The sequence below is a fragment of the Chrysochloris asiatica genome, unplaced genomic scaffold (assembly GCF_000296735.1).
Source record: "Chrysochloris asiatica unplaced genomic scaffold, ChrAsi1.0 scaffold00100, whole genome shotgun sequence".
Classification (NCBI taxonomy): Eukaryota; Metazoa; Chordata; class Mammalia; order Afrosoricida; family Chrysochloridae; genus Chrysochloris; species Chrysochloris asiatica.
In genome coordinates this window covers 4,041,674-4,068,864 of record NW_006408618.1, presented here as the reverse complement: position 1 = coordinate 4,068,864, position 27,191 = coordinate 4,041,674, and the positions used below count along the sequence as shown (strand labels likewise).

The following is a 27,191-nucleotide window of genomic DNA, read 5'->3' as shown; positions in this document are numbered from 1 at the left end:
AGTGATTAACTTTTAAGTCTAGGAGCGGAGTTCCCTAAGACCATCAAGGGAGAAGAGCAGAGAGCTGGACCCTACCCAGAGAAGCAGTGATGCCTGAAATGGAGCCAGAGATGATGACATGGAGTGATGGAGCAGATGGAGACTTTAGATCCAGAGAGGGAGAGCCACTGTGTGCTGAAGACCTGGGGAGTACAGGAGAAGGATTGCATGGAGGGGATTGTAACCATGGCAATGAGAAGATATACGATAGAATGAACGTAAAACTAATGTTCTCCCATGTAAACTATCACATAATTCACAATAAAACATTTAAGAAAAAAAAAGTATACTGTAAACTCTTAAAGAGTCGACAATTAACTACTATTATAAATAGCAAAATCACTAAGAGGAGAAAAAGTTCTGCCTTCTAAAACACTTACCAAATTTTTATTCAGAACACAGATTTTAACACAAAGCCATCATCCACAGCAAACACTAAAAAGTCATTATCTGTAGTATAACTGTAGTCGTTATTGAGAAAAATGTGGGAAACATTTTATGTTAATGTCCTACAGTAAAAAACGTTCTTTTGTTCAACTTTTTCTATTAGTCCATCAAAGTATTATTAGTGTTGTTATTGTTAAGTGTCATTGAGTCTGTTCCAAATCACAGTGCTTGTATAGGGTTTCCAAGGAGCAGCTGGTAGGTTTGAACCACCCACCTTATGGTTAGCAGTGCAATGTTTATCCACCAGCGTCACACTAGGACGCTTTGAGAGCTGTTGTTGTTGTTAAGTGCTGTTGGTTACATTCCAACTCACAGCAACCCTATATAAGTTTTCTGAGCAGCAGCTGGTAGGTTTGAACCACCCACCTTATGGTTAGCAGTGCAATGTTTATCCACCAGCGTCACACTAGGACGCTTTGAGAGCTGTTGTTGTTGTTAAGTGCTGTTGGTTACATTCCAACTCACAGCAACCCTATATAAGTTTTCTGAGCAGCAGCTGGCATCATGTATGAACCACATCATGTATGGTTAGCAGCCCAGTGCCTAGTCTACAGTGCCACAAAGCACTAGGAATTTATATATCTCATGAGGAAGGTCTATAATAAAAATCCAGAGAAAATGGCAGGAGGAAAGGGACAAATACACCCAACCCATAATCAGTTGTTTTCTTACTAGGTTTGATTTTTGTTCTTAAAAATGAAAAAGTACATTGAACTGTATACTTAAAAATGACTGAAATAAGAAAAGTTTTGTTATTTTTTACTATAATGAAATTTTTAAGTGATTGCAGGTCAGAAAACAATAAACAGAACTACAGAGAAAAAAAGCTGTAATTCAGTTCTTTTTTAAAAGAAATAAGCAAAAACACTAAAATCCCATGTAATTTCAAAAAAATTGAAGTATTAGTTATCTCACCTTAAAGAAACTATAATACATTGTTTGGAAAAGTTTCCAATATATATGTTGTTGAAAGTGTCTTTTCCCTTACTAAAGGAATCAAGTAAAGAAAGATATACAAGCAGTCTTCACCATGCATGGTAGAGTGAAATCTAAAAAGTGACCATACTAACTGGAACCATGCAAAAGCAGCTTTAATAATCAATAGGAATAATTATGATTGTTTAGGATATCTGCTTTTGTTGTTATTGTTGTTGTTGTTACGAGCCATCAAATCATTTCTGACTCATAGTGATGGTCTCACAACAGAATGAAACACTGTCCAGTCCTGCACCATCCTCCAATTGTCTTTACATTTAAGTTCCTTGTTGCTGCCACTGTGTCAATCCAGCTTGTTGGGGGTCTTCCTCTTTTTAACTGACCCTCTGCTTTACCCAGAATGATACCCTTTCTCCAGAGATAACACGATGTTCGAAGTATGAGAGATGAAGTCTCGCCATCCTGACTTCTAAAGAGCATTCTGGTTGTATTTCTTCCAACACACATTTGTTTGTTCTTGTGGCAGTCATGGGACTTTTAATATGCTTCTTTAACATCATGATTCAAATATAACAATTCTTCTACAGTCTTCCTTATTCCATGTCAGCTCTAGGAGAAGGCGCTCTCTCTCTGTCAACTCTGGGGGAAGTCTCTGTCTTTCCTCGGTATCTGTGATTCTGGCATTCCTTGGAGAGCTTCAGATGTCTTAGTAACAATCTCCCCTGGGTCTAAGAGGTTCTCAGTACAGGACCCGTGGGTGTGAAGTATGAGTTCTGCTCCCGGCTCCTCTTTCTTGGTGTAGTCATGTCCATCTTCTCTGCTCACTTCTCTCTCCTTTTATCTCTTATAAAAGGTATGACTCCTTAGATAAAGGGGGAAATCTGGGTAAGGGCATAACTTTAGTACTTGAGTAAGGATGGGACTTGGGTCAAGCCTACTTGTAAGGCTGTGTCTCAAGATACAATCCACCCTAATATTGCCTCATTAACATATGGAGGCTAGTATTTACAACACATGTCACAAAATGTCCTGGTACGGCACTGTGGGTTAACATACTGGGACTGCAAAGTTGGTTTGAACTACAGGGTCAGCAGTTCCAGCTCACCAGCCACTCCTCAGAAACCCCATACAGGGTTGTAATGAGTTGGAATCGATTTGACAGCACACAACATCGCAAAATGGAGGATAATTACATCAAATTGCAAAATGAAGGGTAACCCCACAGTAAGTACAAGAATATAACACATTTTTAGAGGAGATAAATCACTCAATGACAATTTAGAAAGTAAAGGTAACATGCAAAGAATATATCTGAGCACAAACTGAATTTTGCTGATGATGGGTTGTGGGTTTCAGAGTGTTGGATGGAAAGGTTTAGAAAGTTGGGAAAGGATGTGAGATGGGGGTCTGATGAGAACATGGACAGAGGCATATACACACGAGTATTAATGATGATTAACCCAGGAATTCTAGACATCTTATGGGACCTGAGGGAAACAGACAACACAGAAATAGACTATTTCAGTGAAGGTGGGTACTGGGGTCAGAAGGTGGTTCTTGGTAAGAGAATACCAAACTTCGGAGCATCCCTATTTATTCTGGTTAACTAAGGTGTGTAAGGCAAGGACAGAGTAGCATCACTACAGAAATGTGGAACTCTGAGCACCCTCCTCCTCTAACTGAGATTTCATACTCTTATTGAAGAAAGAAATTAAAGATCGAAATAAATGAGAAGACATTCTGTGTTCATGGACTGGAAGACACAATATTCCTATGAAGTCAATACTATCGAAACTAAACTACAAATTCAGTACAATCCCTACCAAAATGCTAACTGCCTTCTTTAGTGATATGGAAAAGTCAATCCTCAAATTCAAATGAAATTACTAAGGGCCCTGAATAGCTAAAACAATTGTGAATTTGAACAAACAATTCTATTGCACATTTTTGTTTTTTCCTAGAGATGTATCAGATTGGTCTGGTCAACTTCATTAGATACAGTGTAACTCCATTAGAGATGATGAGTACAATCAGAAGAGAAAATATATAATTTGAAGAAAGTTTACTATGAAAATTATTAACTATAATTAGAAAGTAACTAGAAAGCTAAAAAGGGAATTCTGAAAAACAGCCTAAGCCAGAGGGAGCACACCCAAAGCTGGTATTCAGGCCTCACTGGAGATGGTAGGATTGCAGCCCCAGTGAATGACAAAGAAGCTAGCATGATTTCCTAAGCAAAATTGGACCACAATTGGCAGGTGAGCAGAAAGCAATCTTTTTGGGTATAGGCAGGTAAGCAGAGGAAATCAGGGTCCCCAGAGCTGGCTCACTGGTACTGTGGTGTAGTGTTGGCTGCACAGTGTTTGTGAAGGCTGTAAGAGGGCCTCGTTGAATCTAGACAAGAGCTCGCAGAGGGTCTGCATGCACTGGTACACAACTGGAGCAGACCACCAGTGGATGTTGTCAATCCTTACACAAGAAACAACTGCTGTGTTCCTCTAGCACCCTCTATTGACAAAACTGATTATTGTGCTTGTTATAAAGAAGAAATTCTTTCTTACAGCACCACACTGGTGGAGGTTGGTGGTGGTGGTGGTTATGTGCCGTGGAGTTGGTTCCGAGGCTGTAAATCTTTACAGGAGCAGAAAGCCTCATCTTTCTGCCATGGAACAGCTGGTAGTTTCAAACTGCTGACCTTGAGATTTGCAGCCCAATTTGCAACTACTATGCTACCACAGCACCACACTAGGACTCCTAAAACTCCCTTGTTGTTAAGTGCCATGGAGTCAGTTTCAGCTCATGGCAACCCTCTATAGGGTTTCTGAGGAGTAGCTGATGGATTTGAACCACCAACCTTGTGGCTGGTAGTCCAACACTTATCCTATAGCACCACAACAGGACTACCTTAGTGCAGATTAATCATGTTAGAGGGTCGATTTGGAGCTGAGAGGCAACACATTGAAAAGTGGCATACCCAAGCCCACGGTCATTAACCCTAAACGGCACAGTCGAACTGCTCCATGAGATTTCCAAAAAGTCCTGGTGTGGCACTGCAGGATAATGCACTGGAATGCAAGGTAAGTTTGAACCGCAAGGTCAGTGGTTCAAATCCACCAGCCGCTCCTTGGAAACCCTATACAGGGCTTGAACTACCGACTTTTCATTTAGAAGTCAAGCACTTAACCACTGCACCACCAGGGCTCCTGATAACTTGTATGGTGGTGGTGGTTATATGCCATGGAGTTGGTTCTGACTTGCAGCAACCCTGTACAGGGTTTCCAAAGCTACAAATCTTCATGGGAGCAGAAAGCCTTTTCTTTCTCCTGTGGAACCGCTGGTAGTTTTGAACTGCTGACAGTGAGATTAGCAGCCCAACTCGTAACCACTACGCTACCAGAGATCCTTAATAACTGGCATAAAATATAGTTAAACTACAATTCTCTTCTAATTACCTAACAGCCAATTAGGAATCCAATTTTTTTAAACCAGTAAATTATAAAAACATTATTATAGAAACATACTATAATTTACAGACTCCTGGCATGGCACTGTAGGATCAGCACTGGACTGCAAACCACAAGGTCAGCAGTTCAAACCCAGTAGTTGCTCCTTGGAAAACCTACACCAGGTTGCTAAGAATCAAAATTGACTCAATGGCACTTAACAACAACAATACAATAATTTACAAAAAGACTGAAAACAATTCTAAAGTGGATTGTACCACTGTCAATGTCCTAACTTTGATATTATTCTACAGTTAGATAACATGTTTGGAGCCCTGGTGCGGCACTGTAGGATAAAGCACTAGACCACAAAGTCTGTCTGAATGCCAAGGACAGGGGTTCAAACCCACCAGCTGCTCCTTGGAAGACCTATACAGGGTTGCTATGACTCAACAGCGCTTAACATCATGTAAGATGTCATCACTGGGGATGTGAGGATGAGGAGGGTGGAGTATAAATAGGGCCTCTGTACTATTACAGCAACTTCCTGGGAGCTTATAATTATTTCAAAACAAAATCTATTTTTTTAATTATTCTTAATAAGCTCCAGGACATCTAAAATGAAATTCATAAAAACACATTATAGAAAACAATATATGTTTTTACAATTATTTCAAAATAAAATTAATATTAAAAAGTACTTCTTAAAAGAAGACACTGAAAATGTACTACTGTATAATAATGCATGCACCAAATATTGGGTTGTCTTCAGAAGCCAATAATAAAAAATGCTGAAAATTCTGTCTTCATTACAAATTGCAGTACAAAAGATGAGAGAGTTACTGAAACTTCCAATTATCTATGCCCCAAAGAATCTAATAATGCAAATAGCTCTCTACCAAGTTTCATTCATAATCAAAGAACAATGAAAGTATTTTTGTATATACCTTTAAAAAATATTACACAATGTGTGGGTTACCCCACTAACTTTTTCACTAATATTCAGGAAAAGCTGGGATATATCCTTTAACAGATACTACTGAAAACAACAAATGATGGCTAGAGTGTGGAGAGACTAGGACCCTCCTACATTGCTCGTGGGACTATAAAATGGTGCAACCACTGTGGAAAAGAGTATGGCATATCCTCAAACAGTTGGAAATAGAAATACTATATGACCCAGCAATTCCTCTGCTTGGTATAATTCCATTAAGAAATAAAAGCCATGACACAAGAAGAGGTATGCTTACCATATTCATTGCAGCATTATTCACAATAGCAAAATGATGAAGATAGCCCAAATATCCACAAATGGAAGAATGGATAAACAAACTTTGGAATATACACAAGGATTACTAAGCAATATTTAAGAATAAAGATGAATCTGCAAAATACCTCATAACATGGATGAACCTTGAGGCTAAAGGGTAGACACATGTTAACTCAGGTGAGGGGGAAGGTAATATACAAAAGGGAAGTCAACAGAAGGATGAAGACAGGTGATTCAAGGTGTAATGCAAAATTTAAAGGGGACAGAGAAAATACTATATACACAACCCTGCAACCACAGTCCCACAGTCCTCTACAAGTATATACAGGGATAGATACACAGGATGAACAAGTATGAGAGGAATAGTGGAAGTATACCCAAAATATATAAGGGTTTCACTGAGGATATCTGTACATAGGTATTTACCTTTGCTGCGAGCAAACCTATGACTGTGGTGGAACAAACGAGACAAAAGCATGAAAACTTCTTAGACATTATCACACATCCTTGAGGCAGTAAGTTGCTGGGTCTCAGATCTCAGGACCATAGTCTCAGGGGACACCAAGGTCAACTGACATAACATAGTCCACAAAGACAATGTTCTGCATACCACTTTGGTGAGTACTGACCAAGACAGGAATCTTAAAAGCTCATGATCAGTCATCTAAGGCACAACTATTGGTCTTTCCATGTGCCGAAGAAAGAAGAGTGAAGAAAACTGATGATGTTTGGAATCAAACAGTCCACTGAACTAATGAAACACATGAAAATCAGTCTCCACAATTCTGAGACCACTAGATGGTGCCCAGCTACCACTACCAACTGTTCTGAAAGGGATCACATTAGAAGGTCTCAGACAGAGTGAAAGAAAATGTGGAATAAAATTCAAAATTATAAAAAAGATTGTGCTTACTGATCAGAAAAAGACTGAAGGAATCAGACACTATGTCCCTTAGCCATCCTTCTGGTTTGGAATGGAACATACCCACATGTCCCAATTTTGAGCCAAGGGATAGATAGGTATATAGTGGGAACAACAGCACTAGTAAGGTATGCTCCATGGAGCATTCAAGATTCAAGAGTCAACCATTCAAGAACAAAAGGACAACATTTACCTAGGTACAAATTCAGAAGCGTTGGGTAGGAGGACAGAATGGAGACAACCACAGGGAAGAAGTGGGATAATTGTCATTACATGGAGGGGACTGCAATCATTGAGATGAAGCAAAGTGTATGATTTGAAGAATGTGTAACTGATGATCTGTTCTGTAAACCTTCACTCAATCTACAATAAAAATTAAAATTAAAAAAAATCAGATACTACTAAAACATATGTTGTTGTTGTTGTTATGTGCCGTGGAGTCGGTTCCAACTCATAGCAACCCTGTACAGGGTTTCTGAGGCTGTAAATCTTTACGGGAGCAGAAAGCTGCATCTTTCTGCCATGGAACAGCTGGCAGTTTCAAACTGCTGACTTTGCAGTTCGCAGTCTGATTCATAACCACTACACTACCAGAGCTCCCTTACTAAAATAGATAAAACTATTGATTTACTATGTATGTATTAATTTGTGTAAGAGACTAAGACATGAAAAACAAACTAACATCAATACACCTTAAAATCAGTGACTTAGGTGTCTGTATGAAATTATAACAACTTGCTAGAATAAAAGCAAAAATGAGTGGTAAGTAAATTCAGCATAAGACTCTCAGGATTGTCTAGTATCAAATGAGATCCATCAAAACACAATAAACAGTCCAAGTTCTACCATTCATCTACTTTGGTGATGTCATATCATACTAGACAATTGTCTGTTCCTTGAGAAGAGTCCCAAGTGACTTTTTTTTTTTTTCAATATTCCTTTGCTATAAAACCTTTGCCTCAAGAAAATAACACAAGGAAACATGCCTGCCAATCACTCATGTGTGAGGTATAGTATTTATCATTTCAATGTCTTATTACATGGTTTTTGCTGTAAGCCAGCAAGTATGAATTCAGAACTTACTATTAAAACAGAAATATCTCTGAATTACTCTAAAAATGATGACACTACATGGGTCTTAAATCTATTGTCCCATATAGTCTACTATGATAACTTCTAGCAATGATGTATTCTTTTTTTTTTTTTCTAATATTAATTTCTACTATTTTTTCTAATCAAAATTAGTGTCAGATGACAATGACAAGTGAAAAGGTTTCTTTTCTAGCATTGGTGACCTGTATTATTTAGCACAAACTATAAAATGCACTTGTTGAATCTAATGATTATACTCTGTTTGCAGCATCAATCCTTCATTCTGGTTAGAACACCAAGCATCAGAGCAGATTCCTGGAAACAGAATAATATGAAAGACCTAAAACCCTTGAAGGCAAAAAACAAAACAAAAAAACCCTCTTCTCAACTAACCTGCCAGAAGACCTGAGATTACTGTCTTAGAATACCTTTTCTTGTTAGGGAATTGGAAAGAGTACTGTAAATGTGTATGGTATTATTTGGTCTGAATCATTTGATTACAAAATGAGAAGTGACACTTAGTAAAATCAACTAGTCACTAAGTTAACAGCTCAAAAACTGAAAATTTCCCCTTCACTTTCTCACCTTTTGAGTAATAAGCATAACTGACAATCTATTCAAAGAATCCAGCTGCTCAAACTTCTAGTTATAGTGGATTTAAAAGCTAGAAAATAAAGCTTTAAAAATCCCTAACAGTTAAGTAGTTTGCAAAAACTCTTCTACATTTCTAGATGCAATGATAACAAAACTCACGGTATCTTGGCTGATCAGGGACCAAAATGATCACCATTACTACTGTGGAAACATTGAAAAGCTGGACACAACTGGAACTGCACACATTAACATCACAGATAGAGCTACTCAACAATTAGAGTAACCCCTTTTCACACATTTCAGATTAGAATCACCTTGATTTGTCTTCTCATTTGTTATTGTTCTATTTCTCTTCTAAAAATCCACCAGCGTTTCTCCTAGGGCATAGCATGCTAGGTTTGAAAACACTGAGCAATCACTTGGATACCCTCACATCTGGGTCCTTACTTTCAAATTCTGCTAGGTAAGCATCAAAGAATATCCTTTTTTTTTTCTAAGTACTCTGATTAATTTTAGACTTAGTATATGTTGTAGTAGTCAAGTTGATTCTGACTCAAAGCCACCCTGTATACAGTTTCTGAGGCTGTAAGTCTACGGGAGCAGAAAGGCTCATCTTTTTCCCACAGAGTGATTAGTGGACTCAAACCACCCACCTTGTGATTCACAGTCCAGTGCTTATCCTAGAAAGCCACCACACTCCCAAAAGTTAGTGCATAACTAAGGATTTGTTTGGTACCGGCTTAGTTCAGGGGGCTTAGTTTAAACTGGAGCTCTACTAACTGCTAAGGAGCTCTGGTGGTGTACACTTAGGCTGCCAATCACAAGGTCAGCAGTTTGAATCCACCAGCCACACCACCAGAGAAAGATGATGCTTTTTGTTCCAATAAAGATATAGTCTCAGAAACATTAGACAGGGTCAATATAAGTAGGAATGGACTTGAAGGCAGACAACTCCCACCAACCACCAACTTCTGACCAAATGACTAAGGTTACTTAACCACATTAAGGTTAAACCTCTACTTCAGCATCTGCAAAAATGGGGTAATAAAAATAATACCTTTGTTACATGCTGCTATGAAAATTAAATTATACAATGACCATCACATAATAAGTGCTAAATAAAAACTGGCCATTATTTCTTTCTCTTTTACGTCTCATCCATAAATAAAGCTCAATACATCATATCCAAAATAAGTAATTGAGAAAAGAAAAATAATACTAAAAATTATCAATACAATTAAAATAATTTTTCCATATTCTCTAAACAAAGAAAGAATTTTATCAAATGCAGTGTTTCTACTACTCAGTCCACCTTACAGTGAAATTCAGCCTATGATATTTTTGAAATTAGAATATATTTTAATCATTTGTTTTCAACAACTTTTTAAAGATAGAGCGCAGAGACAAGGAGCATGTACTCTAGAATCAGACAGACTTGGCTCAAATATTACTTGCATGATCTTGGAAAAGTTACATAACCTCTCTGTGGTTCAGTTTCATCAACTATAAAATGAAGATAACAGTGCCTACACCTTGTAGGTAGCGCCTAGAATGTTGTCTGACACAGAATAAGTGATAAGTATGGTTAAGTTGTTGTTGTTATGTGCCATGGAGCCGGTCCCGACTCATAGCGACCCTGTATAGGGGTTTCCAAGGCTGTAAATCTTTACAGGCGCAGAAAGTCTCATCTTTCTCCCACACAACAGCTAGTAGTTTCGAACTGCTGACCTTGAGATTAGCAGCCCGATTAGCTAACTAAAAATAAGCGTCTGTGTTCCCAGCACTGTTAGATGCTACTAGAGAATCTTCAAAGGGGTTGAAACAGATAGCTGCAATATATCAAATATCTCCATATAAGGTACTATTGATTCACAGAGAAATGAATTTTTTACAATAAAGATCAGTATTTTCAAACAAATATATAATAATGATACTTGTTTGGGGTGGGTGGTAGTTACACTGGGGTTCATTATGCTATTCACTGTATTATGCATTTGTGTATGTTGAAATTTTCCCATAATAAAAACTTGCTTTAAAGATCATTTTATTTTATCCTTCAGATGATAATCCAATAGTTGTTGTTGTTGTTAAGTGCCGTCGAGTCGGTTCCGACCCATAGCGACCCTGTACAGGGTTTCTGAGGGTGTAAATCTTTACGGGAGTAGAAAGCCTCATCTTTCTCCCGCGGAGCAGCTGGTAGTTTCGAACCGCTGACCTTAAGGTTCGCAGCCCAATTCGTAACCACTACGCTACCAGAGCCAATAGTAGGTACTGTGAAAGCAGGCCTTTCACACCAGTGTCTTTGTATCGCCACCCAACTTTCTCAGCAGCAGTGTTATTGAAGAGGCAGAGGTGTGAAGAATTCTCTTGACAAGACTGCCACCTGCTGGATTACCATGAAGTCAACCTTTTACATTATGTTGTGATTTAAACATGTGAAGTACCACATATAACTCAACAAAAAGCAAAGGTGTCTTTTTCTCAAAAAGTTCAATTCAAATACTTACAAAATCCTCCATATTACAGGAAATTCTGTGTGTTATGTTGAACAAAGTACGTTTGGGGAGAACCCAATCTCAGTCAATTCTAGTTTGGATATTTATAGAAGTCATCTGACAGAATGAGTAAAAAAGGAAGCAAAGATTCAATTCAATTTACAGTGGTGGAAAAAATTGCATACCTTAGCGGTAGGTATGCACTAGATTGTTGTCTATAAGCTGTATACCTGTAAAAAGTTGGATTGGCAAAAGTTGTGTGCCAGATATAATTACAATTATGACAAAAAAATGAGTAGCTGCTGAGTATATAAACTGAACTTATTTACAGCCAAATGCCTCTTAGGATTTGGTTATTTGATCTTTAGGTTTAGTGCCATTGTTTCATGGGACATTCCAGTACATTGCCCTAGTTCTTTGGGGTAGTGCCTTGGGTTTTAAAAGCTTGCAAGAGTCATGTGTGTGTGTTTTTATATTTGAAGAGAATTTTAAAAACAATTTCCTTGGTGTTAGGTAGGGTAGGGGGAACACAGTGCTTTGGTGCTGTAAGACAAGCACTGGACTGCAAGTTTGAACTGTAAGGTCAGCAGTTCAAATTCACCAGTCGCTCCTTGGAAACCCTATACAGGGTCATTATGGGTCAGAACAGACTCAACAGCACCTACAAACAATAACAACAAGTAGCTCTACAGGAAAAGCACTGGGTTGTGAATCACAGTGCTTAATCTTTGTAGGAGAAAAATGAGGCTTTCTGCTCCCGCAAAGATTTAAAAAGCTTCGGAAACCCTATGTTAAGTGCTATCGAGTCAGTTTAGACCCATAGCGACCCTGTATAGGGTTTCCAAGTAGTGACTGGTGAGCTAGAACCACTGACCTTGCAGTTGAAACAGACATTGCAGTCTAGTGCATTAACCCACAGTGCCAAACCAATAAGTCAGAAGCAACACAATGGCACTCAACAATAGCAACATTATATAAATAAGTTACAGTGACTTAGTAAACCAGTGACAGCAGCATATAATGGCTCAAAAGCACCTCTGTTTCATCATCTACAAAAATGTGGTAATAAAAATAATACCTTCGTTACACATTGTTATGAAAATTATATTATCTAGAATAACTTAAGGAGCTCTAGTAACGTAGTGATTAAGAGTTTGGCTGCTAACCTCAAGGTCAGCAGTTCGAAACTACCAGCCATTCCGTGGGAGAAAGATGAGGCTTTCTGCTCCCATAAAGATTTACAGCCTCGGAAATCCTGTACAGGGTCGCTATGAGTCAGAACCAACTCCACAGCACATAACCACAACCAATGTCATGTTTGGTAAGGTGGAGGGTCAGCAAAAAGGAGGAAGACCCTCAACAAGATGGAATGGCCAAGTGGCAACATCAATGGACTCAAGCGTGGCAACAGTAGTGAGGCTGGTCCAGGATCGGGCAGTACTTCGTTCTGCTATGCACAAGGTCACTATGAGTCGGTACCAACTCGATGACACCTAACAACAACAACAACAATGTCATAATGACACAGAGCTTGAAGGGGATTTTACCAGCCAATTCTGGGACAATCTGATTGCAAAATAATTAAACACAGTAACGAGTTATAAGTTAAAATCCATTGGTATCAAGTCAATTCTGACACATAGCGACCCTACAGGACAGAAGAAAGGTGTCCCACAGGGTTTTCAAGGCTGTAACTCTTTACAGAAGCAGACCACCTCATCTTTCTTCAGTGGAAGGGCTGGTGGGTTCAAACTTCAGACCTCTTAACATTACAGCACTTAACCATTAAGTTAACATTACAGCACTTAACCAATGAGCTGCCAGGCTTCCTAATTAATTATATGAATTATGTAAATCACTGAAAAAAATAATGAGTCTAAAACAATTTTTTAAAAAAAGACAGGTTAATGGAAGAGAAGGAAAAGCTCTTCCTTGTAACTGAATGCCACAGTTAGTAAATGTAGAGGGAGTACAGTACAGAGTGATCATTTTATAATCATCATAGTAAAGATTGAATCAGGCACGAATTATCACTGAATGCTAATTCAAATGGGAAAGTTGGATAAGTAGCAGGGTCTTAAAGTGTCTCTCCACAGACTGGTTATTACAGGAAAAAATAGTTATTATATAGTGAGGAAATCCGACATCTTTACTAGGTAACCAAAATCAGCATCTCCACTGAGAGACAAATGGATACCTCCAGATGTGATTCCGTCTGGAAGATAATAACATCTCCTACACAGCTATGTATGATCTGAATCTATCCTCGTGAAAATATTAGACAAACACAAATGAGCAACATACATTTAAAAGGGGAAATTAATGTTCTCTTCAAAAATGTCTATGTTGCATGAGAAATAGTTATGGAAGTGTTCCAGATTAAAGGAAGCTCAAGACATGTGACAACTAAATGCAATTATTTGACCCTAGAGTGAATCCTGAACTATAGGAGGAAATGACAGTATTAACTAATGAAATTAGAAGACAAATGGTAGATTAAGTAAAAGTACTGCATGAATCCTAAAATTCTTAAAGTGATAAAACTATCCTGTGGTTAAGATAATATCTCTATTCTTAAGACATAATCACTGAATATTTAAGGACAAAGGGCCATAATGTATGTAACTTAGTCTAAAACGGTCCAAAAATAATGGTATGTGTGAACATACAGAAAGAGAGAAATTAAGAAAGTAAGTGCAAATAGGTACAAAGTAAATGGGGTAAAATATTAGCAATAGCTGAACCTGAGTAAAAGCTACATAAGCTAACTTTATTGCAGTCTTTCATAAGTGTGAAATTATTTCCAAATAAAAGTTTTTTAAATCGCTAAGAAGCTCTGGTAGCATAGTAGTCAGCAGCTTGAAACTACCAGCCGTTCCGTGGGAGAAAGATGAGGCTTTCTGCTCCCATAAAGATTTACAGCCTCAGAAACCCTATGGAGGGTTGCTATGAGTTGGAACCGACTCCATGGCATATAAAAACAACACTAATGCTGCTTGAAAATGTTTTGTAAAAGTTGCTATATATAAACTCTAACTATCATTTATTAGGACTAAAATAATCAATATCAAGAGTGTCTTTAGTCAAGATCAAAAGAGTAACAGTGACCTAACAACAAAGTTCAGAAGGTTGGGAACGAGGGTGGAATGGAAATAAGAACCAGAGGGAGGGAGTGGTACAGCTGTTGTTACATGGAGGGGGAATGGAATCATTGAGATGAAACCAAGTATATGATTTGTTCAATGTAAAACTGATGATCTGAGGATCTGCTCTATGAATCTTCACTCGATTCATAATTTTAAAATGTTTTCAAAAAAAAGAATTATTTTTTTATCTTCAGCCATTTTCCATTAATCCAAAAGGTCATCAATTTAGAGGCTCACAAATATATTTATATAACGAAGAAGAATTTTTAAAAATGCCATAAATTAAAATAAACACACTCCCATATAGCGATGTTAAATATAAAAGCACATGCATCTTAAAATTGATAAACATAGTTTAAATATATGGCCAAACTTCACAAACCATTAAAAACACACCCATACATCACTGCAACAAGATGATGAACAGGACTTTTTCTGTTTCCTGGATGTTAACAACAGGATCCAGATATTTGAAGTAAGACCCTATATTCTAAAGAAAGCTGCAGAGAACTGGAGACCCAACACCTTCTCCTAGATTTAAGACGGGCAGAGATGGTCAAGCTCCTATCAGTCTACATTCCAACTCTACCCCTCATCCATCCCAATCTAAGATGGGGAGGGAGAGAGTGGGAGTGGTCCTAGTACACAGCAGTCTTGATCGTCAATTTCTCCCAGTTCTTGTGTCAAGTGAAAAGGGGCTCTGAGAAAATAACTCCTATTAAGGATCCCTGAAAAAAAGGAAGACCAATATTCTCACACTCTAGTACGATGGTTATCCTCAAAGAAATGGCTATGGTAGGGGAACAGAATACGATCCCTTGAGTTTGCGGATACATGTGAACATCAAGCACATAAACATTAGACTTAGAGGAGCAACCTATACTAGAATGGAAAGCAGGAGCAAGTAACATGGCTGGGAAAAACAGAGGAGGTACTGTCCAAGCCCAGATTCCCACAGCACTTAGAGAGCACAGAAGAGGGCCTGAGCATAGAGGAAGACTAAGACTAAAACTCCTGGAATGGCACTGTAGAATCAGCACAAGATTGCGAACCACAAGGTTGGCAGTTTAAACCCACCAGCTGCTATACAGGGTTGACATGTGTCAGAACCAACTCAACAGCATTTAACAAGATTTGTGAGAAGATAAGAGCCACACTAACATCAGACCAAATCAGATTAAGCCAGAGTCAGACCATCAACAAGTAGCATGTACATAAGACCACCTTTACAATCTTCCCTATTCCACCCTCCAGCCTGAAGAGCAAAAGAGAGGAGAGGGGATTTTAGAGGACACTCTCTACACAAAGGTGATGTAGGAGCAGGGGGATGGAAAGATCAGACCACACCACACTCAAAGTACCCTGAGCATAAACTTTACTGGTACTGGGGGTATGGTGGAAAGGGGAAAAAATAAGATGGGAATTTTAAACTTGGCATATATTTTGTTAATTTTTTAAGTTCATATATCTAAAACATATCCACACAAGTATATAGCTTTATGTATGTAAAATGTCATTATATGCATGTTCTAGCCTGTCTGCTACAGGTAATAATATATGTGAAAATTTTTATATGCAGATTTTCATCTTTCCTGTATACTTATAAAGTCCTACAAACATACACAGAGATTCTTAAAACTTACTTCATGTAGCTTTTTGGCATAAAAACATATCATACTCGCTTTTCTGTATCTTTTTTTTTTTCACTTTTCTGTATCAATAACTCATGAAAATTTCTTCAAGTCATCTGATAGAATCCTAATACAAAATTGTTAATGTCTGAATTATTTTGATAGATTATCCAAACATTTCCCTATGGATAAGCATCATTTCATTTCCATATTTTTGCCACTAAAAACAATGCTGTGATAAACACCCTTACCTAACTGTATTTTTATTTACAATAGGAAAGCTTCCCTCGAATGGGACTGATGAATTCAATTATAGTTATTTTTATCTTCATAAATGTTGCCAGATTGCCTTTCAAAAATGTGTCACAATCCACATTTCTATGAACAATATGAGAATACTCTTTTCTTACATACACACCATAATAACTGTTATTTTTGCCAATCTGCTATTTTATATTTACTTTAAAGTGCATTTTCTCATCTATTCAGGAATTAGATCTGTTTGAGGTGGTTTTTTGTTTGTTTGTTTGTTTATTTGTTTGTTTTGGTATATACTTTTTTTCTGTATAATGTATTTTTTAAGATTGTGAATTGAGTGACAGTTTAAAGACAAGATGATCAGTTTTACAATCAACAAAATCATACACTTCGTTTCATCTCAGTGATTGCAACCCCCTCCATGCAATTAATAGCTGTCCCGCTTCCTCCCTGTGGTTACCTATGTACAAATATCCTCTTTCAAATTCATGTATTTGTGGGATATTTAATATATACAAAGCACACTCTTCCTCCCACACTTATTCAATGTGTGTCTCTATCCACGTATCTACACACACAACACTGTTGTTGAATTAGAGTATCTTAATATATGTTTCTTAGCCATCTAAATAGCTTTCCTATGATTTGTCTACTCATTCTCTTATTTTTGGCCTTTGTTGTTTTTTTTTTAATCTATCAATTTTTAAGAATTCTGTATTTATTATAAACAGCAACCTCTCTTCTGCTATCTACATTACAAATATTTAGATTAACTTTGCCTATAGTATCTTTTGTCCTACAATAGCTGTTGAAAAAATTTTAGATGATCAGATATGTATTTAAGATATGTGTATCACCTTTTAAAGCATATGAGATTCCAGTAACCAAATGGGCTTTTTAATAATTAAAAGTGACTGAGAAGTTACGGTATGACCTTATATGCCAACAAGAAACAGCAGGAAAAAAAAGAATCTGATTAAACAGGGTTGAAGTAGTTAATACTGAAAATACAAAGTCGTTCCATGTTTATTTCACCGCCATCAATTGAGACTTTCAATGAACTAGTTTTATCTAACTTATTTAAGCAGAAAAAGCATTATTCTTATCCTCATATTTAAATGGAGAGGCTGAAGTATGGTGAAAGCCCAAGGTGAGTAATAGAGCAGAGATTCAGTAACATGTTTCTTGAAACATCACCACAGTGTCAGTACAAGTTTTGGGTAACATCTAGGAGCAGGTTGCTTACCTTTCAATAGCTAATTCTTTGTTGGAAAGTTGCTGGACTGTAATCACAATCTTCTTCTCTATTCCTTGTTTTAATTTAAAATAAAATTTATCTCTATCTTTTGGCACAGGACTGCAATGTGCAAAAAGAACAAGGGTTACGAATATAACAATTAATTGCTAAGCTAACCTATTCCAAGGTTAGAATCAGACAACAAACTATTTAAGTAGCAATGTCCTTATCCTTAAGATATTAAATTTATACCATGCCACAAAATAACAAACTACAAATGTTATAATTAGGGAAATAGAATTGATATCAATTTTTAAACTGAAATCTCAAGTGCCTTATATTTTATCTCTTATGAAGATTGAAATCAGGAATTTAAAAAAATGGCAACATGATATACTTTCAAATTTTAGTTTTGAAAATATGTCATAAATATGGGGACACAGTATATTTAATTAATTTTGTAGCAAGCTGCCACTTTTCTGGCTTAGCTGCTTGACTGGTCACTAGTATCTCCAACACAGCGGAAATCAGTGCAAAAGCAAGTGGGAAAAGATTACTTTTAGACACCTTGGATTTGAGATGACTGTGAAATACCCAAATAAATGAAGGTCAAAGATATACATCAGGAAAAAGTTCATAAAATTCTAGCCTAGGCCATCCTGATTGCTACAAATTAATTAAAACAATGTCAAAAATATGAGCTGTCAGATCTGAAAAGGAAAACTACATTGACCAATTTACTTGAGACTCAAATCCTTTATCTATAAAGTACAGATTAAAAAAAAACTCACCTAACAATTACTGTTAAAATTAGAGCATAGTTAAGGAACATAGGTCATTATTATAACAATTACTGTTAAAATTAGAGCATAGTTAAGGAACATAGGTCATTATTAAATAGTATGATATAAGTTAAATTTTAATGCTCTCACCTAAAGTTTCCTTTTCCATCATCCTCTTTGACCTCCAAGGAGACACTGAAGGTAAACACATCACTGTCAGGGGTAGGAATAACTGAGTCTTTAACATCAGACACTTGTCTAGAAGAACGTTTGAATGCTGTACAGAAACTATATAAAATTCTGCTTACCTAAAAGAATAAAAATAGAAATATCATTAAGCAAAGGTATTAACTGCATTGTCTGATACCTCTACCTCCTAATTCCTCAATCTATAGCTTTTTATGCCCACAATTTTCTTGAAGTAGATATAGTGTAAGCATCAATCAGTTATTTAACTACTGATTTTCAGTATTACGCATTAGAGATGGATAGGCAAGCACATGCATATAAAATGTAGTTCCTAGCTTAAATTATTACAGACTAAAACTGTGAGTAGTGTAAAATCCAAGACGGAAAACACTGCTAAACGTATTCCTTAAAAGGTTAAGTGATTTCACAAAAATATTTAACGAATAGGATATCAATTCATTTTACAGAAACTTACGTTCAGAGGTTAGGTCTGTTTCAAATGTAAACAGATAAATTTCTCAACAGTTAGCACCACCAAGCCTAACATTACACTTTATATAGGTTGTTGCTATTAAGTGCTGCAGTAGAATCCATTTCGACTCATAACGACCATGTATAAGATTTCCAAGGAGTGGCTGTTGAGTTTGAATATCCAATCTTGTGATTAAAACTGACAAAGCATAGAGATACTAGAGACCAATGGAGAATTAAGATTTAGGAGCTTCAACTGAGAATCTGGGTTTCCTGAGACTGAAAGCAGACAAGTGGATGAGTACCACCAAAAGAGACAGTAAGATGGTGTCTCGAGCAGTGATTCAGAACCTCCTCTCTCATTATAAAAACATACCAGAGACCTAACCAGAAGTGAATGCAGTATCAGAAGGGCTCATCTCTTTATCAGAAGGCTTCTTTCAAAAACATCTGTCAGGTTATAGTAACAAAAAAGACAGAATTCTCTTCAAGGAAATTACCTTTCTACTTAGTTGTGCTTGAATTTATCTATTTATAGCATGCATATAATTTGTCGAGAAAACTTTATTCTTTAGAGTACACAACGTTTGCTTTTATGGCAATTTCTCCACTAAATCGCTAGAGCTTTTCCATGCCACTCACAAAACACAAGTTACTTCCTTGTTGTTGTTGTTGTTAGGCACCACAGTGTGGGTTCCAACTCATAGCAACCATATGCACAACATAACGAAACAATGCCCAGTCCTGCACAGTCTCAGGATTACTGTTACTGCTATACTGTGTCAATCCATCTCACTGGGGGGGTTCCTCTTTTTCACTGACCCATCACTTTACCAAGCATGATCTCCTTCTCCAGGGATTGGGCCCTCATGATTTCACATCTGAAGTATGAGAGAATAAGTCTTTCCATCTTCATTTCTGAGGAAGATTCTGGTTGCACCACTTCCAAGATTGATTTGTTTGTTCTTTGGCAGTCCATGGTACTTTTAATATTCTTCTCCAACACAGTAATTCAAATGCATCAGTTCTTCTACTCTTTTCTTATTCATCATCCAACTTTCACATGCATATGAGGCGATTCTTTTCTTGTTATTGTTAAGGGCCATCAAGTTGGTTCTGATCCATAGCAACCTTGTATAGCGTTTCCAAAGAGCGATTGGTGAGCTTGAATTATCAACCATGAGGTTCTAGCCAATTTTGCAATCCAGCACCTTAATCCACAGCGCCACACCAGGACTCCAATTTACTTCTATTTACTGTATCACTCAATAACAATTCTTTACATCTGCAGAGCTTTTCAGTTTACAACCCATTTATATACATTACCTTATTTATTTTCTTAATAGTTTTATAAAGCAGGCCTACCAGGTATTTGCAATACTATACAGATACATAAAGCGGGGCTCAAAAACTTTCCAAACATCACACAGCTGTTAAGTGACTAAGGTAGGACTAGAATTCTTAATTAAGGTCTTTTTTTTTTTTTTAAAGAGACTATCTTCTAACATTATTTTGACTAGTTCCCTATTATCAGTGACTTACTGTCACATAGTATAAAAAGAAGAGAATCAAGTTCAGTGAAACGTATGTGTATGAGCCTGACTGGCTTACAGAAATATACTCTAATGTAATCATTGAGAAATGGTAGCTTCACTACTCGAATGCTTTCCTTTTACTTAAAAATAAAAGAAAGAAAAAAGGAAAGGCTTTAAATATCCTTGCCTTTTACTTCTTTCATCTGTAGCATTTAAACAGTAACAAAGATGCTGAATTAAAGTCACAAAAGAAATTATAAGTACTTATAGATGTTTATGGTCTTCAAAATATTCTATGGACTATCTGCAATGAATTAATCCCAAAATAATTAGTGATGATAGTAAACATGCAATAAGGTTTTAGCCAACGTCTGCAATTTCTCTTTTACCTTCTAGCAGTTTTAGAGGGCTAGATACTGAGCCATAGAATAAAATGAGGTCTGGTTTCTGGTTTTAGCAATAAGCAAACATGGTAAGTGATTTAAAGGGTTTCCAGTGCTGTTACTGTATGTTTTTATAGTATAAATATGTTGAAGATTCTCAGAATAAAAGATGAAATAGTTTTATCTACTCTTCCAGCATAGGTCACCTGGTAACCATATATATAAATGGCCCAAAGTTATCACCGAAAATGGAAAAGTACCATACTTTTCCAGGAGTTATTATCTTCCTTTGTTATAAAAAAGCATCATCATACTATATCAAACTTGTAAACCTAGAGCCAAAACGCCCCTTCAAACCTCTCAGCCTACCTACAGGTTGAATAATTACAGATTAAATGAGACAAAGGATTAAACAGATGTCATATTTTCAGTACCTCACAATGGTAGGTACAAGTAAGGAGACTGTTACGAATATTCACAAATCCTCACTTTCAATATATGAAAACCTTCTCTTCACAGAAGTATATTAGTAGGAATATAATATTTTATAATTAGCTTAAAATAATATATAAATATTATTAGCTTGAAATATAAATAGCTTGAAATAGGAATATAATATTTTATAATTAGCTTGAAACACTCACCTCAATAGCAGAATTTGTTAAAAGTATGGGAGTCTTTTTCCTATAGTCATATATTCTGCCCTAAACCTTTTCTTGTGGCACGTATACACACATACATGGAGGCACACACATTAAAAAAACAAAAGTAGTCCTCAAATTTTCAATAGCCAAACTTTCATGCATTAATCAGTGATCAAAGAGCTGTCCTTCCAAGACAAATTAATAGCATCTTAAATTAACTGATTAACATTTTTCATTTGGAAAGAATGCTGCCTGACAGCCTAAAATCCAACTTCATCAGGAGCACCCTATTATGCTTATTATATCACCTTATATAAATGAGTGAAAACAACAAAAACAGCAAAGGATTGACACTAGTCATAACTGTAGGCCTCAAATGTCATAAAGACAATAACAAATTCACTCATTCATTTAACAAAAAATTTTAGCACCTTTTCTGCATAAAGTATTATTCTCATTTCTGGAAATACAGCAGTAAAAATGGAGCATGAATGTGCTGGGGATGGATGATAGGGAATTATTATTGTTGTTGTTGTTAAGGGCTGTCGAGTTGGTTCCGACCCATAGCGACCCTGTATAGTGTTTCTGAAGAGTAGCTGGTGACGTTGAATCACTGACCTTGCAGTTCAACCCACTTTACAGTTCAGCACATTAAGCAGAAATGTTTAGCCTCAACTGGATAGTTGTTGGACTTAGCCTATCATTTTAAGTGTTGAGAAAAAGAAAATTAAACATACTAAAAATATGCCATGGAAGATTTTGCCTAAAGTGATCATAAACTTAAAAAAAAAAAAAAAAACCAACACTGCCATTGAGTCAAATACGATTCACAGTGACCCAGGACAAAGCAGAACAGTGCAAGAGAGTTTCCTTAGCTATAATCTTTACTGAAGCAGAATCCCTTGTAGTGACTGGTGCTTTTGAACCACCCACCTTTTGGTTATTAGTGCTTAAACACACACTACAGGGGCTCCTTAAGGTGTTTATACAGACTTTAAGCTACTTTTAGTTCTATTAATACTTAGGGGCCCTTCATATCCCAACTCCAAGGCACATAATCACCACCACCACCACCATGTCCCTAAATAAAATACGAAGTCTATTGTTAACTTTAGTATAATCAGTATTTGCAATATGTGTGAAAATAGAGGGCTACTTTACATAATTTTTGATGATAAGAGTTAAACCTCACCTACATTGATTCTTGTTACTCCTTCCCAGCTCTCTTTCTAATTCTTTTTCATGGGCCTTCCTATCAGAGCTAACCAGCAAGTCTGTCACATCAGAAAGCTACACCAAAAATGTCAGACAGAACTTGGCATATTCTGTAGAATACGATAAGGCTCAGCACTTCCTTATTCCTTTAAAAAAGTTAAAGTAAATAGAGCTGAGCCAAAATGACAGAAAACTGTGGGTGGGCAGGAGAGATCAGACTCTACTTTTCTATCTTTTACATAATACATTGATTTCATAAGCAACACTAAAACTACATTTAATAGTGATAATGTCATACAAGTTGATGACATCATCCTAAAGATTACCAAAAGATAACAACATTACCAAAAAGACTGTCAAAAGATTATAAAAAAAAAATTACCAAAAAGATTAAAATCATATGAGGAATTTTGGATCTTGACTAAGCTGGAAGGGTGATCCAGGATTTTTACAGTCAAGTATCTTCAGACAATGATTATGAATAGCTTTAATTCTTGGAATACATTTTGTATCTATCTAACTATATTATGAAAAGAATATTAAAAATATATACCATGGCAAACATTTTTGTATAGGTTAAACCATTACAAAAAAATCTAGAATGAGCACAATTCGTTTTAGAATTCAAGGGTTTATTGACAAATACAATGTTTATTGACAGTAAAATTTCCCCCCGAGAAAGTACTAAATTCAACATAAAATTTAAATTTGACTTAATTCTTCTTGTTCTTAAGCGATATAGAAAAGGGCACATGCCGATAACTAGGACACCAAAATTTTAACTCAAATGGAATTTTAAGCAACTTAGTTTTTCTTAGCTCAGTATTTTCCAAATTCTCAAAAAGTACTACTTATCAACTCTTTAAATGCTATTAAATAACAAAGCTATTTATTAGGTTCCACAGCTAGTTTTTCCAATTTAAAACCTTTTCTCTAATGCTGATGAAAGAAAATCCAATCGTTTCGAAGCATCGCGTGCCAAAAAAAAAAAAAAAAAATCCATCTAAGAAATAGTTGTAGAAAGTCATTCCGGAAAGGTTATGTGTTAAAAATGTAAAAACAACTTGCTCAACTATAGTACTCATTGAAAGGAGCTCAAATAAGCGTACTATCTAGGACTTTTTATATTACAAAAATCAATGTATTTGAGGAAAACACTAAAAAAAATAACTTCAAAATTGGCTTCCAAAATAAGGCACTGTTCGAAATTGCCATCTTAATAAATACCTATTCAGAAATAATATTTTCCTTATGCAAAGAGTAAGATTTTCTTTCATATGTTAGCATTTGATGTTGTTGTTGTTAAGTGCCATCGAGTTGATTCTGACCCACAGTGACCCTGTATAGGGTTTCCGATGAGCAATGGTGAGCTTGAGCTGCCGACCTTGTGGATCAAACTGACTTGGCAGTCCAGCGCCTAAACCCACAGTGCCACACAGTAACAACACAAAAAGAAATCAGTGATTTTAAAAAGCAGATCTTCCAATGATACCTTCGATGTTTATCATTAAATACTTTTGAATATCTTTACCATGAGGATGATTAAAATGATACTTCTAAAATATGTTGCTGTTGTTGTTAAGTGAGTTGAGTCAAACTTCTGACTTTCTGGTTTCTAAGGAGCAGCTGGTGGGCTTGAACTGCCAACTTTGAACTGCCACACCAGGAGTCTAAAATATAATACTGAATATTTTTTACTAGTAAAAATAACAAGTTATTAAAAGAACAAACATCCAAATCAATTTTGAAGAAAATGACTAGTAGAAATAAATGCTTTAAGAGAGTCAATTAAGTCTTCCTGTCGTCGTTGTTGTTAAGTGCCTCTGAGTCGGCTCCAACTCACCCTGTACAGGGTTTCCGAGGCTATGCATCTTTGCAGGTGCAGAAAAGCCTCATCTTTCTCCCATGGAGCAGTTAATGGGCACAAACTGCTGACCTTGTGGTTCACAGCCCAATGATTATCCTATGCGGACACTGCACTCCCGAGTCTTTCTAAATACCATTCAAATCAATTCTGCGTAACATACTCATAGAGATGCAGCACAGAATAGATGCCCGCTTGGCTATTTTCACTATGCTCCCTAGTATTTTTTATTTGGATTTTGATTCTGGGTCTAACACATCATTCATTCCCCTGTACAAATATTTCTAGCATCAAGATACTGCTGGCTGGTCTTCACAACTCTTTTGGTACTTCATTCTTCGTTTTTAGTCCAAGTAACAAGTGGCATGTGCCCTAGCCCCTTCTGTGAGAGCACCTAGTTCTTGTTTCACAGGTGTTCCGCAGAGCCACCACTCCTATTGGTCTTCTCCTTTATGACCACTGGTGCCTGCTGTTTTGTAGGACTTGAAATCATAGCATTGCAGTAGCAGCTGGAAGTGATAGCCATGATGCTGTCCCTTCCTGAGAAGACAGCTGCCGGCCTTTCACTGCCAAATCTCTTCAGGCTTCATCCAGGTACTCTGCAAAAGATGGGGGAAATTAGCGGCAAAACTACAGTTATACTTAAGCAACAATAAGAATGTCTATCATCTGAGCCTGTGCCAAATGTGCAATTTCCTTGTGTCCATTAAGGGGGACTCAAAACACTATGGATGAAGGTCATCCCTTCACCAAACAGAGACTGTCTGGGAACTATATAACACGGTGACCAGTGGTGTAACAAAAACAACACTGCAATTCATTAAATGTTTAATTCTTTTTTGAGAGGAGAGAGAAAGACGACTTTTGTAAAAAGCATGGGTAAAACTTGAAAGGAAGCTGGAATGCAAAATATGTAGCTGACAAATCCCTCTATAAAATAGAAATGGGGAAAAAAATCCACATTTGATTTTTTATAATATTTAAGCAACAGAAAAGTAGTTACTAACAAGTATATGGGTCATCAGTGGCAGAGACGTTAATTCAAAATCCAGCTCTAACATTTATTCCCTTAGTCTAAAGAAAAACAAAGGGTACCCAAAGAGTTTATCACTCAAGGCACAACACTTTCCATAAAAGGTTACAACAGTGGAAACCCTTCTGGGCAATTCTACTGTGTCCTGTAAGGTCTCTATGAGGCAAGAATTGACTAGACAGCAACAAGTTTGGTTTGTTGGGTGATGCATATGATTTGCACTCAACTACACACCGGAAGTCCCAGTGTGGCACTGTAGGATAAGAACTGATCTGCTAACAGTAAGGTCAGTAGCTCACACCCACCAGCTGCTCCCTGGAAAGAATATAAAGTATCCGCTATGATTTGAAACTGAATCAACAGCACTTAACAACAACTAACCTAAAGGTTGGCAGTTTAAATCCACCCAGAGGCAACACACACACACACACACAAAGGTGTGGTGATCTGCTTCCATAAACATTACAGCCTCAAAAACCCTATGAGGCAGATGGGGATAAACTGAAAAGCAAAGAGCTTTTAGATTGTTCATCTCGTTCCCTGGGTGGCACAAACAATGAAGAACTTGACTATTAACCCAAAGGCTGACAGCTGACATCTCGGAAAAAGGCCTGATGATCTGCTTCAAAAATTACATAACTTTAAAAACTCTATGGGAATCTCAGCGAACACTATGATCAATTGGTGTAATATAGTCCACAAAAACAACATTCTACATCCTACTTTGGTGAGTAGCAACTGGAATCTTAAAAGGTAACAAAGCCATCTAAGGTGCAACTATTGATCTCTCCACATGAGGAAGAAAAAAGTGATGAAAATTGAAGACACTTGGAATCAAATAGTCCAATTAGACAAATGGAATACTTGAACATCAATCTCTGTAACTCTGAGACCAAAAGAATGATATAGTACCCAGCTACCACTACCAACTGCTCTGAAAGGGATCACATTAGAAGGTCACAGATAGAGTGGGAGAAAATGTGGGAAAAACTGCAAATTATAAAAAAGACCAGGCTTACTGATCATAAAGAAACTGGATGAATCTGAGACTATGGCCCTCAACCACTCTTCAAGTTGGAATAGAAGTCACCCTCGTGGCCCAACTTTTAGCCAAGCAGAAGGAAGGTATATTGTTGTTGTTGTTAAGTGCTGTCGAGTCATATATATATATAGAGAGAGAGAGACGGACCAAAACACTAGTAGGTATGCTAACCAAGGAATGGTCTAACCACTCAAGATCAAACAGGCAACATTTACCTAAGGACAAAGTTCAAAAGGGTTGGGAAAGAGACTGAATGAAAGTAAGAAACATAGTGAGGAAGTGGGATAATTATTGTTATTTGGAGGAGACTGCAATTATTGCAATGAAGCAAAGCATATGATTGTTGAATGTAAAACTGATGATCTGACTCACTTGATCTAGCTTCGATGACTGGATGATCAGACTTAACTAGAAAAAGAAAGAAGAGGAAAAAAGAGAGTAATCTGATACAATTTGATGAACTTGACCTACACCTATGGATGCAGTAGCTCAAAAGAGGGAACAAATCTTTACAGCAAGGATC

General features: G+C 36.8%; 1 protein-coding gene across 3 annotated transcripts in view; it reads right to left on the bottom strand.

The window, feature by feature from the left end:
* RABGAP1L (RAB GTPase activating protein 1-like) overlaps positions 1–27,191 on the bottom strand; it is a 958,953-nt gene that overhangs the window by 811,786 nt on the left and 119,976 nt on the right. For all 3 annotated transcript variants that reach the window (XM_006867062.1, XM_006867063.1, XM_006867061.1), the window contains 2 exons: positions 18,443–18,600; positions 17,520–17,630 (listed from right to left, as the gene is read on the bottom strand). In XM_006867062.1, the coding sequence (XP_006867124.1) occupies positions 17,520–17,630; positions 18,443–18,600 (269 nt within the window). The remainder of the gene's footprint in view (positions 1–17,519; positions 17,631–18,442; positions 18,601–27,191) is intronic.